Source organism: Tarenaya hassleriana, unplaced genomic scaffold (genome assembly GCF_000463585.1).
Source record: "Tarenaya hassleriana unplaced genomic scaffold, ASM46358v1 Cleome3, whole genome shotgun sequence".
Lineage (NCBI taxonomy): Eukaryota > Viridiplantae > Streptophyta > Magnoliopsida > Brassicales > Cleomaceae > Tarenaya > Tarenaya hassleriana.
Window position 1 is genome coordinate 4,523,852 of NW_010966177.1, and position 17,038 is coordinate 4,540,889.

The 17,038-nt window shown below is 40.0% G+C and overlaps 4 protein-coding genes across 6 annotated transcripts; 2 read left to right on the forward strand and 2 right to left on the reverse strand.

Moving 5' to 3' along the window:
* The first annotated feature begins 97 nt into the window (after positions 1–97).
* LOC104819349 (ultraviolet-B receptor UVR8) lies at positions 98–4,818 on the forward strand. Its single transcript, XM_010549379.2, has 12 exons — positions 98–410; positions 945–1,131; positions 1,358–1,504; positions 1,666–1,747; positions 2,170–2,325; positions 2,662–2,835; positions 2,993–3,064; positions 3,430–3,501; positions 3,587–3,705; positions 3,969–4,054; positions 4,138–4,190; positions 4,547–4,818. Exons 1-12 carry the CDS (start codon positions 332–334, stop codon positions 4,625–4,627), a joined length of 1,308 nt encoding a protein of 435 aa, XP_010547681.1. The 5' UTR covers positions 98–331; the 3' UTR covers positions 4,628–4,818.
* LOC104819348 (beta-galactosidase 6-like) lies at positions 4,700–10,736 on the reverse strand. 2 transcript variants are annotated; one of them, XM_010549377.2, is made up of 17 exons: positions 10,358–10,736; positions 8,464–8,559; positions 8,253–8,365; positions 7,996–8,155; positions 7,646–7,789; positions 7,440–7,534; positions 7,244–7,349; positions 7,089–7,173; positions 6,886–7,004; positions 6,615–6,776; positions 6,320–6,501; positions 6,140–6,231; positions 5,892–6,001; positions 5,659–5,766; positions 5,450–5,569; positions 5,205–5,353; positions 4,700–5,063 (listed from the first exon to the last, which is right to left on the reverse strand). In XM_010549377.2, exons 1-17 carry the CDS (start codon positions 10,538–10,540, stop codon positions 4,913–4,915), a joined length of 2,175 nt encoding a protein of 724 aa, XP_010547679.1. In that variant the 5' UTR covers positions 10,541–10,736; the 3' UTR covers positions 4,700–4,912. The 2 variants fall into 2 exon arrangements, with proteins under 2 accessions (XP_010547679.1, XP_010547680.1); XM_010549378.2 differs by having other exon boundaries at positions 5,205–5,350; positions 10,358–10,734.
* Positions 10,737–12,158: 1,422 nt separating this feature from the next.
* Positions 12,159–13,547, forward strand: LOC104819350 (protein ATAF2-like). The gene is made up of 3 exons (XM_010549381.2): positions 12,159–12,453; positions 12,576–12,856; positions 12,942–13,547. The coding sequence occupies exons 1-3, from the start codon at positions 12,294–12,296 to the stop codon at positions 13,251–13,253; spliced, it is 753 nt and encodes a 250-aa protein (XP_010547683.1). The 5' UTR covers positions 12,159–12,293; the 3' UTR covers positions 13,254–13,547.
* A 70-nt stretch (positions 13,548–13,617) lies between these two features.
* On the reverse strand, positions 13,618–17,029 carry LOC104819352. 2 transcript variants are annotated; one of them, XM_010549383.2, is made up of 5 exons: positions 16,710–17,029; positions 15,302–15,399; positions 14,231–15,155; positions 14,036–14,110; positions 13,618–13,916 (listed from the first exon to the last, which is right to left on the reverse strand). In XM_010549383.2, exons 3-5 carry the CDS (start codon positions 15,137–15,139, stop codon positions 13,800–13,802), a joined length of 1,101 nt encoding a protein of 366 aa, XP_010547685.1. In that variant the 5' UTR covers positions 15,140–15,155; positions 15,302–15,399; positions 16,710–17,029; the 3' UTR covers positions 13,618–13,799. The 2 variants fall into 2 exon arrangements, with proteins under 2 accessions (XP_010547685.1, XP_010547684.1); XM_010549382.2 differs by having other exon boundaries at positions 14,231–15,399.
* Between the last annotated feature and the right edge of the window lie 9 nt (positions 17,030–17,038).

The following is a 17,038-nucleotide window of genomic DNA, read 5'->3' on the forward strand; positions in this document are numbered from 1 at the left end:
AATAAAATAAAAAAGCAACGAAAATATTATGCAGTAATATATATATATATATATATGTGAAAAGGTAAATATTAGAAGGTGGGAGATGGAATGAAAATGTGAAATCTCTGTCGCGCCTTTAATACCGACCTCTGCATCCAACCCCTTACCTTCGCCTCTCTCTCTCTCTCTCTCTCTCTCTCTCTCTCTCTCTCTCTCTCTCTACTACTTCTAGATAGAGAAAGAGAAGCTGTGGACTTCCCTTCCATTATTAATTTCCATGGGGAATAATAGAAACTAGGTTAATTTACCAAAATTCCAGGGACGGAGAGAGATTGTGTATTTGCGATCCATGGCGGAGGATGCTCCGGCTCCGCCTCGTAGGGTTCTTATCATCTCCGCTGGAGCCAGTCACTCCCTCGCTCTTCTCTGTACGATCCTCTACTCTTTTCTCTTTCTACTTTTTTGCTGTGGGATCGATTAGGTTTTCGAGTTCAATTTGAAGTCTTCGGTTTCCCGCCGGGATGTTGTTTGGCTGCATTTTCTCGCTTATGCGGTGTTTTTCATTGCCTCCTGATTGAAATCCAATCTTGAGCAAAACGAGTTCTGCAGTGTTGAGCATCAGAAATTTTTTGTGTTTTTAGGTCTGAGAATCGATCATGAGGTTGTTTAGGAATCATGATCTCGGAATGCGACGGTGAATTTTGTGTTATGTTAGCATGTTTGCGTCGTTAGAACACAATTTTCTCTAAGTACAGTCTCAACATAGGTGAATGCAAGTGTTTGTTGTTAATGTAAGCTGTTTCTTAAAGTATATCTTTCACGTGTTTTGATTTACTTGTCTTGTGCTCCTTAGGTAGTCTCCTTACACTATCTACACTTGGAATGATGACTGAAAACTAAGGATTGGTATATATCAGGATATATTTCAGCATTTAATTAAATGACTGATGTTTAAATTATAGCCGGGGACGTCGTTTGCTCATGGGGACGAGGAGAGGATGGGCAGTTAGGCCACGGTGATGCAGAGGATCGACCTTCTCCAACACAGCTGAGTGCTCTGGATGAGCACCAAGTTGTCTCTGTTACCTGCGGTGCTGATCATACCATTGCTTATTCAGAGTCACAGAAGGAGGTCTATAGTTGGGGATGGTTCGTTCTCATAGTGCTTGATCTTATGCATCTTGTTGTGCAAGATTATTTTATCTTTATCATACCCAAAAAAGGGGAAAGAAAAAGAACTTTCTTTTTCTGTGTTAATGTCATTTTGTTATATAAATGTCCTATAAGGACGTATTTTGTATCGCTGAGAGTTTATCCTAGAGTTTTTTACTAGCTCTAAGACTCCTATATCTCCATTCATATTTTTTTTCTGCAGGGGAGATTTTGGGAGGTTAGGCCATGGAAACTCTAGCGACTTGTTCACTCCACAACCAATCAAAGCGTTACATGGCATTCGGATAAAACAGATTGCTTGTGAGGATAGCCATTGTTTGGCTGTGACCATGGAAGGAGAGGTGCAGAGGTACATTTTTATATTAATGTTTGTTGCCTTATATGAAATCCTTGCTAATCAAACTGAATTGCACACCCCATTTCAGAGATGTAGCATGTCAGTGATTTCATCCAGCAAACACTTTTGAATTCCTGCTTAGTTGTCTAACACATCTTCGCTTCTCTGTAAAGTTGGGGACGCAACCAGAACGGTCAACTTGGTCTCGGGGGCACAGAAGATTCTTTGGTACCTCAAAAGATTCAAGCTTTTGAGGTTTGTCTTGCTATTCGATTCTTCTGCTTCCATTTTGCTAATAGTGTTCTTCCTTTTAGCTTCTTGAATTTTTCAAAGACTATATGCCTTTCAAACTGGATCAACTATGTTATTCCATTCCTTTCACTTTACCTTTGAAAAGATTGAACGGCACCGATTAGGGTTCCACAGTTGGTGGAGATGCCTTCAAAATAGTAGTTTGTTAGTTCATGATTGTAAGTTTTGTAAGTTCTATCTGACCAAATTAACTTCAAGCCATGTGAATAGCTGAAAATGCAGAGAGAATATAATACAAAAAAGTTATGTGGTTAAATGATGAGGCCGGACTAATGAAGATATTTCGATTGGAGACTACAAGCTTATAAAATTGGTTTCCCCATCTCCAGTATCAGATCACTTCATCATACTTATAATGGGTGCAGGGAGTACGAATCAAAATGGTAGCTGCAGGTGCTGAACATACTGCTGCGGTTACTGAAGATGGCGATCTTTATGGATGGGGCTGGGGAAGATATGGAAATCTAGGATTAGGTGACAGAAATGACCGCTGGGTGCCTGAAAAAGTTACCTCTGCTGGTGTATACTACCAAACTCTATTCTTTGAGTGACTTAACCACCTGCTAATTGTTCAATCTTCCAAGTCATTTTCACTTATGGTAACACTGTGCATTATACTAGTATTGTGATAGATGGACATACACGAGTAAATGGCCCTTGACGCCTTAAACCTAAATACTGAGCAAAACCAAGTTTAGTTTGTTAATGAATCATTAGTACTGTGTTACTTCATCACTGGCTGACTTTTATTTTCTTTCTTTATCCCGTTATATTATTTTCTGTCAGCTTACCCTTTTCATGCTCTGCTCTCTTGGTTATCTTATTGTTCTGAAGATATTGTGGCAACTGCATTTTAGGGTGAGAGGATGGCAATGGTTGCTTGTGGATGGCGACATACTATATCTGTTTCTTTCTCTGGTGCATTGTACACTTATGGTTGGAGCAAATATGGTCAACTAGGACACGGAGATTTTGAGGATCACCTTGTTCCTTGCAAGCTGGAAGCCTTGAGCAACTGTTTCATATCTCAGGTTTTCGCCGTGTACTCCGAATCCAATTTAATTATCATCTCTTCATGCTTGGATAACACACTGCTAACAAATATTCTCGTTTCTATCATGTACTATGGCGGTCCATATTACCTATATTTGGCTCTGTAACTTTCGGATTTTCTTTGGCTGTTTCCAGATATCAGGAGGTTGGAGACACACCATGGCACTGACCTCAGATGGAAAGCTGTATGGATGGGGTTGGAATAAGGTCAAGATTTTATTTCCTTGACTTGCTTTATGCATTTGCATACTATATCTTGGATGTAGACATTTTTCGTAGAATAGACAACCATTTCCCTGCTTCGATTTTGGATTACATGTGCAACACCTTCTCTCCTTAAGATTCATAGGGGTGTACATCAGTACATGTATGTTATTTTTAAGAAAACATCTTCTCTTGTCATGTATATTTTTAGGAAAAGCTTTTCTCTTGTCAACAAGACATGCTATTTCTTGTTTCCTTTTAACCACACTACCCTTTTTCTTGTAATTCCTAATCGTAGACTTGGAAGTTTAAGCAATTTACCTTTGCTAGGACGAGCTTCTAATTACGTTGGGCCATTTAACCTGCAGTTTGGACAAGTAGGAGTCAGTGACAATGTAGATCATTGTTCTCCTGTGCAAGTGAGATTTCCCAATGACCAGGTATGTTTATCTTACGTTGAGTTTTTTTTTTTGGATGCAGCTTGTTGCATTAAAAATTGGTTAACTCTCCTTTGGCACTTCACAGAGAGTAGTACAAGTCTCTTGTGGATGGAGACATACCTTGGCTGCCACCGAACGAAATAATGTGTTCTCGTGGGGAAGAGGTACAAATGGACAGCTGGGCCATGGAGAGTCTGTTGACAGGTAAGCATACCGTTGGTTGTGACTGAGAGAAAATTGCAAGATAATTTAATTTTATCGATAAAGTCTAAAGGCCAGAAGCTAAATTGACATGTTTTAGAAGATTTAACTTGTTAAGAACACGACATTTCGTTTCTTTTGGTTTTAGTATTAGCTTTTGGGGCTCAATTCTACCAATGAGCCTTACGAGGATTGGTTTGGGCTTAGTATGGGGTGGGTTCATATAAGATTATTGATGATACAAATGTTTGGTTTCATCTGTAAAGGAACTTCCCAAAGATCATAGAGCCTCTGAGCGTGGATGGAGCGAGTGGGCAACAGATAGAATCCTCAAACTTCGATCCATCGACGGGTACAATGAGATTTCAGTTCGCTGTTTCCTACTATAAACGAAATCTTAGTTCTGATAGTTTCCGGGACATTAACCTTGTGCAGGCAAAAGCTGGGTGTCACCCTCAGAGAGATACGCAGTTGTTCCTGGTGAAACTGTAAGCTTTTATTTCCGGCACACATTAGAGCATATCTTGCCAAGAGTTGTGGAGGAAATTCCTGACAGCAAACGCTCTGTTAGAGTTAGACCAGTTAAATCATAAGCTTCAGAATCTATCACCAAACCATCTTCGTCTCATTGGACGCAACATCCGATCAAATTAGATCTGAAACCTCCACATGACTTTAGTTTTGTTTTGATTCATAATTCACTGTCTCTAACAGACCTAGAGAGTTAGAACAAGAAAATAACCCACAAGCACGAAAAAACCCGGCTTAATGATTTAAGCAGCGGGCGAAGTTTTTTACTCGGATATTTTTTTAAAATTTTTTATTTTTGTTACATGTTAAACAGGGTCAGACGGAACTGTCAGACAGCGGTAACGGAGGCGATATCAGTGTCCCGCAAAGCGATTTCAAGAGGTTGCGATCTTGAAACCCATCATCGGACCAGGCGTTCAAGTAAACTCCAATCAGGGCCTTCTCAAACGAGGTAAAAGCCGTTTGATTTTTTTTTTTTTAAAGTCGTGTTAAATGGCGTTAGTGTTAAGTCCTTTGTCACGATGGCCAACGTCTGTTCTTAGAATCCACAATCATAGGTTCAATCCATCTTATTTGCCATTCTAAGATTTCGTGTTGTCTCCGTCAACATGCATGCAAAGAGCGCACACAACGTTTGAATAATAATGTTATTATTTTTAAAATATTTTCCTAAAAATAATCATCGGACAAATTGAGATGGGGACCGTTGTTGGTTAGGACCGATAACCGAAACCGTGTTCAATGAGATTCCAAGGGGATCTCCACCTTCTTCTTCAAACATCACCAAAAGATTTCCACCCTCTTTGAGAAATGCTCTTGGAATATGGTACCTGATTTCATCAATTTCAATTCAACGAAATCAAATTTCTAATAGTATTTTAATCTATCGTTCTCAATATAAAAGAGCAACGTAACATATCCATGCATGGTTTATAAAAAAAATGGAAACGGAAACAGTGTTATTTACTTACAAGGCTTGAGAAGGATGGCCAGAAGGGGTGAGGAATGACACCCAGTAGCGTCCAATGCTTTGGCCATTAACCCAAACTTCACCTTTTCCCATTGTCGTCAGGTTCAGAACCACTGGATCGTCTCCCTTCGGTGTCCCAAACGTCGTCTGCTACGTCAACATATAACCATATGCCCCTTCTCTTCATTTCTCGTCCATACGAACATGATATGATATGAAATATGCAAAACTAGGTCTCCTGCTTACCTTGTACCAGGTAAGAGGCTGGTTCTTGAGGACAACCCCGTTCTTGTTCCACTTCAGTGACTTCGCCTTGTTCACTTTGTTCTTGTCCTGCATCCTAGCCTTCTCCCCGACCAAACCCACCTGGACACACACTCGGTTTATGCACACATTCGACTCGGTCTGATTGGTTCAGATCACTTGAGCGAGAGAAAAATCACGTTTTGTTTCACCTGATAACCCCATTTAGATCTGGTCAAATCATACTTCATTGTCCCTGAACAGTCCACTTGCACTTTGGTCGGTCCAAAAGATTTCTTCTCCAAGAAAGGTCCCGAGTCCTTCATCATGAAGAGATATAACCCGTTACAGGGTTCAATCCATACGTAAAATTCAGTGCTGTTTTTGGGGAAGAATTGTGATTCTAATTGACAAAGAAGAAACCGAGTTTGGTTAAGCATATTACCGGGAGGCCAACCATGGCACTGAGGATGGAGATGTAGTTTGGTCCGCTTGTTAACTGAATTGGAACGTCCATTTTAACTACCTTGATGTCCCGGCTTCCGTGTCCAGACCCTACATACTCCCTCAGTCTTTATAAGAACAGAATCTTCAAAAACAGATCTTATCTTGTTTTGTTTCGTCTCAAAAAAAAGACTGATCCATTGTTATGTTACAGTCCCCTGAGATAATATGTAGCCAGTGAAAAATTACCTGCCCGGACATTGTTGACAAATGCATGAACAACATGCCCCAAGGATTCAATGTGAAGCACGGGGTTCATGCAGGCCGATTTCGAATCAAACCTGTTCCTCGGGATCGAAATGATAGGTAAGAGCGAAAGAAAAATCGTACCAGAAGATTAAAAAGGAAAAGATGTTTCGACCAATGTACCTGGTCGTATACCAAAGGTAATCGGTTGTGTCCTTGGTCATGTTGGTGTGCTCCAACAAAGCATTTGCCCTGAAAGATGTGTCTGAAAATCTCGGAACACTCTCCGTGACTGTTGTCCATTTGTCCTCAGCGTCGAACAGTTGAACTCTTGTCGTAGCTCTGATGTTCTTTGCCACATTAACCTATCAAAGATCCCGTATTCAGTCTTCTCGCTTTTGTTTATCCGTTACTCTATCGCATCTAAAGCTCGAATGTGATTCTGAGAAGAACAGTACAAAAAGAAACGAAACTTAACCCGAGCTGTCTCAAAGATCATGGTGGCGCAGTTCTGCAGAATGCCAATGGACTTTGGACGCAACTGGTATGCATTGTTTCTGAATGTTACGGTAGCTGCCTTGGCGTTATTGTTCACGAGGAAGGCCACGCATCCACTTGTTGCGTCTTCAAAGACATAGCCCTAAACAAAAAACACAAATACAAAGAGTGGTTTAAGAAACTACAGTACTTTCCCTGCTCATATATATATATATATATATATATATATATATAGATTAAAGGCTTTTCACCTCTTGTAATGAACCCAAAGAGAGAAATGTTTGCTTCCCTTGTAGCAGAGGCTCCGCGACAGATTTTATCGCCAAGTGAAGCTCCTTGAGGTGGCCGTATTTTGGTTGCCTCAGCAAACCTACAAGAAAAATGTCCGGATTATCGAGTAATTGTTCGATGCATTAGAGTTATGAGAAGAGGTTTTTAGGTGTAAGAGGCAGACCGTATTCGTCGAGAGGAGACTGGTCGTAGTACCCTGTTATGAAATACGAAGACGTGGTCCTCCCGAAATTTGTTCCTCCGTGGTACTGTTAAGTTATACAATCAAAACCATTACAGACAATGTGTGTTCTTGCAGAGTTAAGGTTGTGGAGTTACCATGTAGTAGTTGACGTAGCTTCCGTTCTTGGCGACGAAAAGAGCGACATGGAAAGCAATGTCCTCAGCTGATCTTATGTACGGCTCTCCCCCGAAAACTTGGAAACTTTCATGTCAGACCAAAAAAACAAACTGGTGAGAGCTCTTGTTGGACGAGGAAGAAACATGGATACGAAAGCAGACACGTGCAACTCACAAGGATGGCCAGTTCTCCGTCCACATCTTCGGCTTGTCCGGTGAGTTCGGCCCCGTGAACGTTTCTCCGCATCTCATCCCGTTGCATGTGTTGATCTACCCACTCCCACATGAGATTTACTCAAACAGTGTATGCATATATATGTGTCTGTATATCATATATGTGAAGCTTTCAAAAATGGTGATTTTAGCCAGATGTGTACAGACCACGGGATCGGGGGCATCGGGTTGCTTGCACATGATCCAAGGCACTCCGGTCTGAAGCCCCACCGCCATTTTCCCCGCCCACCGTACGTACGCCGCTCCTTGCTCTCGGAAAGCTTCCTCCACGTTGCCGTACTCGTTCTCTATCTACAATCACATTCCATACTGCTTCCTCACCGGTCTGGTCTAATATTTTTGAACCGGTTCCGGTAAAGCAATGTTCTAATGCCCGATTTTGTAGCGGTCCCGGTTTAGGCAAGGAAGAGACTACCGCTCGGTTGACTAGACCAAGGGTGCCGTGGACTAGACCCGGTTCGGTCGGAGTAAAGGAACAAAATCTCGAAATTAATTACCTGGGAAAGTATGATTGGGCCTCCCTGCGAAGCGTATAACCCTTCTGATTTCATCAAATCCACAATCTTGGTAGTGAAATTCTGCATGTAGAACTTGAAGGGCTCGTTGTCGGTCCGGTAGACAATACCGGGAATATCTCTTAACCAAAATGGGAATCCGCTGGTTAACCAAAAACCGAACCGTAAAATAAGGTGACGTTATTATATTGATTACATCACACGGCGTATAAAGAGAGGGGGAAGAAGAAGAAGTAAACCCGTAATTCCATTCTGCCTCGATGAAGGGTCCGATGCGAAGGCAGAGATAGAGACCTTGGGATTGGACCTCTTTTATGAACTTCACCAAATCATTTCTTCCGCTAAAATCATACTGCTCCCATTTAAACCAAACATTATAATCTGAATATATATTCGTTAGAGAAATATGAAATCATGCAATATATATATATATATATGATTTGGACCGACCTGTCCTGGTTTGGGTTCATGGAGATTCCAGAAAACGTAGGTTTCAATCACATCCACTCCTCCTGCCTTTGCCTTGGCTATCAAAGATGGCCACATCTGCATGTTTTTTTATATCATTAGAATTAATTGAACTATTTACAAATCATTTTTAACTTATCTTAATTATTAAATCATTATATATATATATATATATTAATAATCTAAAAATTTACGGAATCTTTGATCTAAATATATCTCCCAAAAAATCAGAAAAAATCGGATGAATATTTTTCTCACATTTAGATATAAAACTCGTAATAAAAACATATTTTCCATATTATCTTATCGTTACACCAACCAAATTTAAAAAATCATTATATATATATATACACACACTCCATCAATGCATATCTTGATATTTAATTGATCCACCATTACATTTTAATTGTTACAAATTCAAAATTGGAGATGACAAGAATATATATATATATAGAGAAATTAATGAGTTTAATTCTGAACGTGAAATTCATTTGTCTAATCATATTTAATAATTAATCATTTAGATTCACACGGTCTGGGATCCTATTCGGGTATGAGCTGTTTGCACATGATTATTCTAAATGATTATCAGACAGAAATAAATGAAAAAAAATCAACTGATTTATATAATTGGGTCTAATCGTAATTAATAAGCAAATGAACCTATCCATTAGAAAATGAAATAATTAAATCCCAAATTGGTTCACACTTTGACCTTTATATTTATATAATAATATAGTATTATCGGTTAATAGTAGAAACCATGCAGACATTATTAGACGAAGCACAGACATCGGATCTGTGTTTTTAAGATCCGGAAAACAGGAGATGTTATTAGTAGTAAATTAATTAATTAATTAATTAATATGAAGCTTTTTTTTTTCGTCAACTGAATATATTAAAGTACCAAAAAATAAAAGAAAGTCAAAGAAGACGGAGAATGACAAAACGAGGACGTTTTGGGAGTCGTGAACCAACAGAGATTTTCATGTTCCTTATCATTGTTAAAGCTGTAAACAACATAGTTTATAAAAAGTAAACATATGATTTTACCAAAAAAAAAAGATGTTTTATTATCTGTTTTTTTTTTCTAAAATAAAAAAAAAAAACACTTTTTTTTGGTCAAAATTTAGAAATTTTTATTTTTTTGTGGTCAAAATTAGATAAATTCGCATGTTTTTTTGGTTATGGTCCCATTTTCACATTCACTCCTTTTTTAATATATCCCCATATACATGATTCATTAGATTTTTCTATCTCTTCCCCACCACCAAAAAAACAATATTCTACCAAAAAAAAAAGTACATGAAAACAAAAACCAAAAAACGTCAAGGCACTCGTGATGGAATTCAGTTAAAAAGTTAATCATATCACAAAAGCTATAGTATATATGTGTATGAAGACGGTGCAGAATTTTATCCCATGTATTTGTATGTTTCTAGTTCTTGGTTCAATTTCCATGTGTACACATTTATTTACTTTTTTTTGTAATAACAAGGGATTAAAATACAAAATTAGAAACTTATCATTGTACTATATATATATAATATTAAAATGCAGGAAAAAAGCTGAAGAATACAAGAGAGGGTGGTATCTGAACCTCACATATAAAACATGAGGATGAGAAACTCATGAACTCGTCAGTATATATATATATATATATATGATAATATACTCTCTTCATGCGCAAACCAACTCATCTCCTACATTTCCATTCTTAATTGCCATTCCATCGAACTTTCTTAAAGAAAATGTCATGCAGATAAGTTTCTGGATTCATCCTCTATGTCCCAATTCAATCCAAAATAAGAAAAATTAGAATTTAAAAGAATACACACACACACACACACACATACATATGTATGATGAAATTTACCTGGGGAGTGCTGCGAGGATAATGAATGGAACCAGAAAACAGAAGCTTTCTCTGGCCGTCGATAATCAGAGACCTCCCGTCGTACGTTACACCCTTCTCCGCCGCCGCAGCGCCGCCGCCGCCGGCGAGAGACAGAACCATACCGATGACCCACAAGAACCCCACCACCCGACCCGGCTCCATTTCCCTCTTCTTGCCGGTGTTTCAGGAATCGAACAGAAGAGCCCCAACCCAGTTCAGATGGGTTCACCGCTGCTCCTCCTGTCCGAAAAAAGACAATGTATCCATGGGTATATATACACATTATGTCTGTGTGTGTGTGTGTTTATACGTGTATTTGTTGGAGCATTAAACAAATCCCGCGAATCATTTGAGTTTGTGATAATAATAATAATAATGAAAATAAGGGCGTTGATTTGAAAATGGAGATTTGGGTAAATCCGGCATTTATATGGTATATACGTGAATATATAAAGTAGGGGGATTTGGTGAGGTGGGTTTAGTACTAGTATTCTTTTGCCAATGAAATAAAAACTGTCTAATTGAATTGTAATTATCAAGATATATGGAGAAGATTTGATAATATTATGTAATATTTCGTAAATATTTTGTTTTATTTTTATATCTTAGTAATTTATATCGATTAAATAAGGTATTATGTTATCCTGTTTTCTATTTATAAATATTATAATATTTTATATTGAATAATGAGAAACCTTCTATTAGTAATAAATGGGTTTAGTATATTTTCCTTCTATATTTATCATATTATATAAACAAATAATCTCGTGACTTTCTGGCTTTCTCATAAGCAGATTATATTACACAATGATTTGATAAATTTTCCGGGAATATACAAAATAGCAATATACTTTTATTCCTTTTTTCTTGAATTAGGTGCTTGTTTGGGAATTTGGATAAGCGAAGCCGATGACGGTGATTGGGTTAACGTAGACGACAAAGAAGTTACCAAAAACGTACAAGACATGACAAAGCCCAAATGGAGCCTTCACGTAAGGGTATTACAATATGGGCCTACATGCTTCCTTTAAGGCCCATTTCATTGCGACTAAGAGTTGTACACTTCCTTAATTATCCAACCCACACCATAAATGCATCACTTGAAAAAAGTGGGAAATGAGTTAAAAAACATTTCGCATTTGTATTTTTATTTTCTTTGATTTTTTTAAAAGTACATACAAATAATTAATGATTTTTTATAATTAAAAAAAAATTATTGGAATTTATTTGTAAGGAAAAAAGACAACGTCGATGAGTCACAATGTACGTGGCATGCATATTCGAGCCGTCGCGTAAGTAGGATGACGTCATGTGAATGACGTAAGCAATATAGAAAAACAAAATCTCATGCGGGAAGGCTCACCGGAACCACCTACACTGCGCACTTGTAATGCTCGGTGTCCCTTTTCAAGAAACGCTGACTTGTCATTGTACTAAGGCTAGCCAGATTCAAAGAAAAAAGCTAAACCATGTACAAGTACAACTAATTTATTTAATGGAATTTAATATTTTCACCAAATTAAAAAGATTATAATGGAAAAGCAAAAGCCACACTGCAGATCAAAAGTTTGGCTTTGACTGGAAAAATGGTCAACGATCCACAAAGACTAATCCGGTGAGGGCTGCGGGTGACGCAAGCAATGATAGCATCATAGACAATCCAACAACATTACGCCACGTGTACAGCTGATAGGCTGCGGCCAGCGTAGAAAAGAAAACGGTCGGTTTGACCGCACGTGTCTGAAACCTCCGCTTGCCCCTTACAAAAGCTTCATGGTCTCACTCCCTGCTCCTCGTTTCCAATCTCTAGCAGATAAAAAAAAGCCTCAGAAAGGTCGAATCGAATCTTATTTTATTCCTTCTTTCTCGAAAGGCTCAATCTTTTTACCCTGAAAGAAGAAGGGTGATCTCGGAAATGAAGACAGAGTTGAACCTACCGGCGGGATTCAGATTCCATCCGACGGACGAGGAGCTCGTAAAGCACTACTTGTGTCGGAAAAGCGCATCGCAGCCAATCACGGTTCCTGTTATCGCCGAGATTGATCTCTACAAGTTCGATCCTTGGGACCTTCCGGGTAAATCCAATAGATGGGTCTTTGATTATATTACGAAAAAAATCATCCGGGTCTTCTGTTTTCGGATTCAACTGAAGTTCGGAGATTCGTTTGTTGATTTTGTTTTTGGTGTTCGGTTCTAGGGATGGCTTTGTACGGAGAGAAAGAATGGTATTTCTTCTCACACAGAGACCGGAAATACCCGAAGGGTTCGCGGCCAAATCGAGCGGCAGGAACCGGTTATTGGAAGGCGACCGGTGCGGATAAACCGGTTGGTAAACCGAAGACAATGGGGATAAAGAAAGCACTCGTCTTCTACGCGGGTAAAGCTCCCAAAGGGGTCAAGACCAATTGGATCATGCACGAGTACCGGCTGGCCGACGCCGATAGGTCTGCTTCTGTAAACAAGAACAACAACTTGCGAGTAGGATTTTCATCTTTTGTTCCCTTTCTTATTTATAAAATTAGTTGATCAGATAACTCAATGGGACATGTTTCTTTGTCGGCAGCTTGATGATTGGGTGTTGTGTCGGATCTACAACAAGAAGGGAACGATGGAGAAGCACTATCCCGAATCGACGGCGATGGAGGACCAATCACCTTTTGACACGTCGGACTCGTTCCCGACGCTGCAAGATGATTCGAGCAGCTCCGGTCACGTGATATCTCCGGATGTCACGTGCGACAACAGGGAGGCTCTGAGCGACTTCGACTTCGACTTCGACTTCGAGTCCTTTGATACGTCGCTGTTCGTTTCCATGGAGTTTATGCAAAATGACGCTTTTATCCCTCAGTTCCCTTGCCAGACCGGCTTCGTATGAACCGTGTCTCAGTTCCATGATGACTCGCCATTCTTGAATTGGGCGTTTGCTCCACAGCCACAGGGGTAAAAATGGAAGCGGAAAAACGTGGAGTGAGCAATCCGATCTTGAAGAAAGACGCAGTTCTTGTTTAGGATCATTGCTGTTCAAGACAGATCCTTGCTGTTCTGCAAAAGTTATGAGAAAAAGACAAAATCTTGTTCTGTAAATACTGCAGTGATATACATCTTTTCTGTATATACAGTTTTAGCCTCTGGGGATGCTTCCTCAGGGGGTTTAGGCTGCGTATGCTCTCTGTCCAGATCCTTTATAAGCATCTTCTACAATTCTATATGCGGATGTTTCAATGCAAAGATGACCAAACCATCAAATTACAGCCATGGATAAAGATGGATATTCTTACAACCATGCGCAGGACAGCACAGTCTCAGAGCTAGTAGACAAAATAGATGCTAGCGACTGTATATGATCAATGAGGATATACATATGTTTAGGACAAAAAAAGGAAAAAAGAAAAACACCGAACAGGACGTAAAAAGAAATGAATCAATTGGAGTGAGCAGAATGCGAGCGAGAAGCCCATATGCCGAATACCAGGAACCAAAAGACGAACAAGATTGCCCAGTAGCGCGCAGGGCCGTACCTGATTCTTGAAAGCAAGACCTGCCAGTTTCAATCCCTTCACCGTTCAATGTGTTGAAGACGATGCATGGTTATATTTAAAGGCTGAAAATGGAACATGAATAACACAGGTGATAGGTCGAAATGAGAAGATAGCTCACAAATCTGACGAAGATAACAACTGTTAAAGCGCAGAGACCGCTCAGTAGGATGCGAAGTCCGCTCTCGGCAGATTTCTGAACGAGTAAACAAGAGTCAAGCAAGCATACAACCAGAAAGAAGTATAGTTCAAACATTTGAGCTTAATGCACAAAAAAAATTCTGATTGAAGAAGAACATAAAGATCGAATGCATACTTTTCCTCCATGGGGGGTGACAATGAGCCAGGCCATGGAGACGGTGAGCAGCCCTGTGGCGAGCAGAATCCCCGTACCTTCGACAGCCCATCTAGCAGCTCGGCTTTCCAAATGTAATATACCTTCATTTCCGATGCCTAAGGGTGGTTCTGAAATAACCCGAGAAGCTGAGGTGGAATTATTGTTGCCATTGCTCGTGCCGTGAGGGATAATAAACCAAGACGAGATCTCATTAAGTCGTTGCCTTCGAATGGCAGTAACCTCGTCCGGATCAGTGCCTGAATCCGCGTTCACTTGCACATGGTTTGGATCTCCATCAGCTGTTCTTTCTCTTAGTGCAGCATAATCCTTCAAGGCAGCAACGATTTTGGTTAAATCTGCAGTCTTTATGTTTTCTGCAACAAGTCCACAGATCTCACAGACAGTGGATCCATGGTTGATAAACCATTTGAGTGCACAAGCATAGTGCACTAAAGCAAGATCATTTTTGCAAGAACATCCGAGTTGAATCAATGCATCTCGATGCCGCCATTCTCCTGTTTCTATGTCACCAGTGCAAATGAAGACCTCCCCCTCGGGGCTTACTATTTCAACACAGCCAGATTCTTTTCCATCGTTTTTTTCCTGGGAATTTTTCTTATCAGCCCCGTGAGTTTTGTTGCCACCAGAAGTTTCGCTTGCATTGCTTTTACGAGCTTCCTGGACTGGAGGAGTAATGCCCAGAAATGCTAATGCAGTATCTCCCCTTCTGTCAGATTCCGAACATTGGCATACACGACAAGTTGGCAATCCGTCCTCGCTATCCAAACTGAACCGTGCCTCGATGGCCAATTCCTCATTCTTAGCAGGCGGACAACTATCGTTACTATCTCCACAATCAGTCGTTTCCAACAGATTGTCTTTACCCATCAAGCCAAACCACAAGCTGTTCCTTCAAAAGATCACAAATATTTCAATTGGATAAATTTCTCCGATCGATTCCTTATGGGCCAACTTTCTTGTAAGGAATCTTAATGCGTAGATATTTGAAATGATAACTCAGTGACAACTTTTCTCCCCACATGGGAGGACCTCGCAGTGCCTTGAGCTAGAATTCATCTGTAAGAGAAACAGTCTGAGTGACAACGAGAAGAGACAGATGATCGCCTTGCCATTCTATTAATAGGCTCCTGCGATCGAAACAAGGAACAAAAACAGATGCTATAAATACAATCGAACAGTAAAGTTTTGACAAACAGAAGAATAACAAAATCCATCTGCATACAAATACACACAGACAAACTCCACCATACGAAAGAACTTTCAATTTGGATAAACTAAGGACTTCATGATGAGGACATCCTGAGGGCATTTACACGAGCACGAGAGAAGGGGAAGCAAGCATGGGTCTAGGAATCATATCACTTCAACTAAGCAGTTCATACAGCAGGGCAATGTGAGTGTTAAGGAACTTGCTACCATAACCTCAGTATAGAACTCTGCTCAATTTTCAGAGGAATATCTCAGAACCCCCAACAAGCCACCAATATCAATCAGATCCTAAGAGACATCAACCATAATTTCCATCCGCAAAGACGAAAGATTTCACAAGGCCAAAAGGCATATCCTCAACAATAAGCATGGCGAATACACAACCACTAGAAGGAAAGATAATCATATGCTAAGGAGTTTGGGAGCTTATCTAAAAAGCTTACGACGAAATACCTCGGTACAAGGCTCACAACTTACAAAACACAAACGGGAGGAAGAAATAAAACCGAAATTGTAGTATAGAACCTACAACCCGACCAAGAAGCAAGTCCCTCCCTGAGAGCTAATTGGGTCATCAAGATATCGGTCACTACTTTTACCCCATCATATCAATCATCATTCGGATGCAAAGTAGCGGCTTCGAAAAGCCAAGTGGTTTGATCAAACAAGCAAGAAGTTAACAAGAAATTCACACCAAGCTAGAAGCAATGTCCAACTCCACTTGACAAAGACGTATCATCTGCCAATCAAACTCACCCATACGAAGAAAAGGACAGATTTTGATCAGCCAAGAAGAGACCCAGAAACTCCAAGATGGAAAAACACATGAAAAATGATGTCTAAAACCACTAGTATAGTTACGTTTGGCTGCAAAGGAAGAACGCACCGAACACGAGTTAAAGGAATCTCGCCAATTAACATAAGCAGAACATCAGCCATTCATCAAATTCGTTAAGCACAAAACAAGGATCCAACCAAAAAAACCCCACCAACGAATTAACTAAATAGGAAATCAAGGTGAAGACAAAATCACCGCTTTCAAAAAGTATCAGCATTTGGGTCACCAATCTAAACAGATGGAATAAAAAAGGTAACACAACCAGCAAGCAAACTTGTTCAAGGGAACCCAGAAAATGGAGGAAGAAGAAGATCTGATACAAGAGCAGACATGATCGAACATATCTAAGCCGATTTACAGAATCTGGAGAGGAAGACGAAGTGAACAAACCTCTGCGAGTTCTCTTGAAGATCGTCCACTCAGAAGCGAGAACTAAGGGACTGTTCGTGCCAATCTCTATCCCCTTCTCTGTCTCTCTCCGCTTTGGATTCGGGAAATCTGGGAATGGGGATTTCTTTTTGGAGGGAGAAAATCGCTGGGAGCTCGAGTTCAGATTCTCTCTGGATGCTGCGTTTATTACATATTGTTTTTCTTTATTTTTCCCTTTTTTGTCGGTTCGTATTGTAGAGTGAGAGTCCAACTCTACCAACCACTCAGTACGGTGCCGAAGCGACCAGAGTCCCCTCGTCCACACTGCCGTCATCGACATACCTATTCAA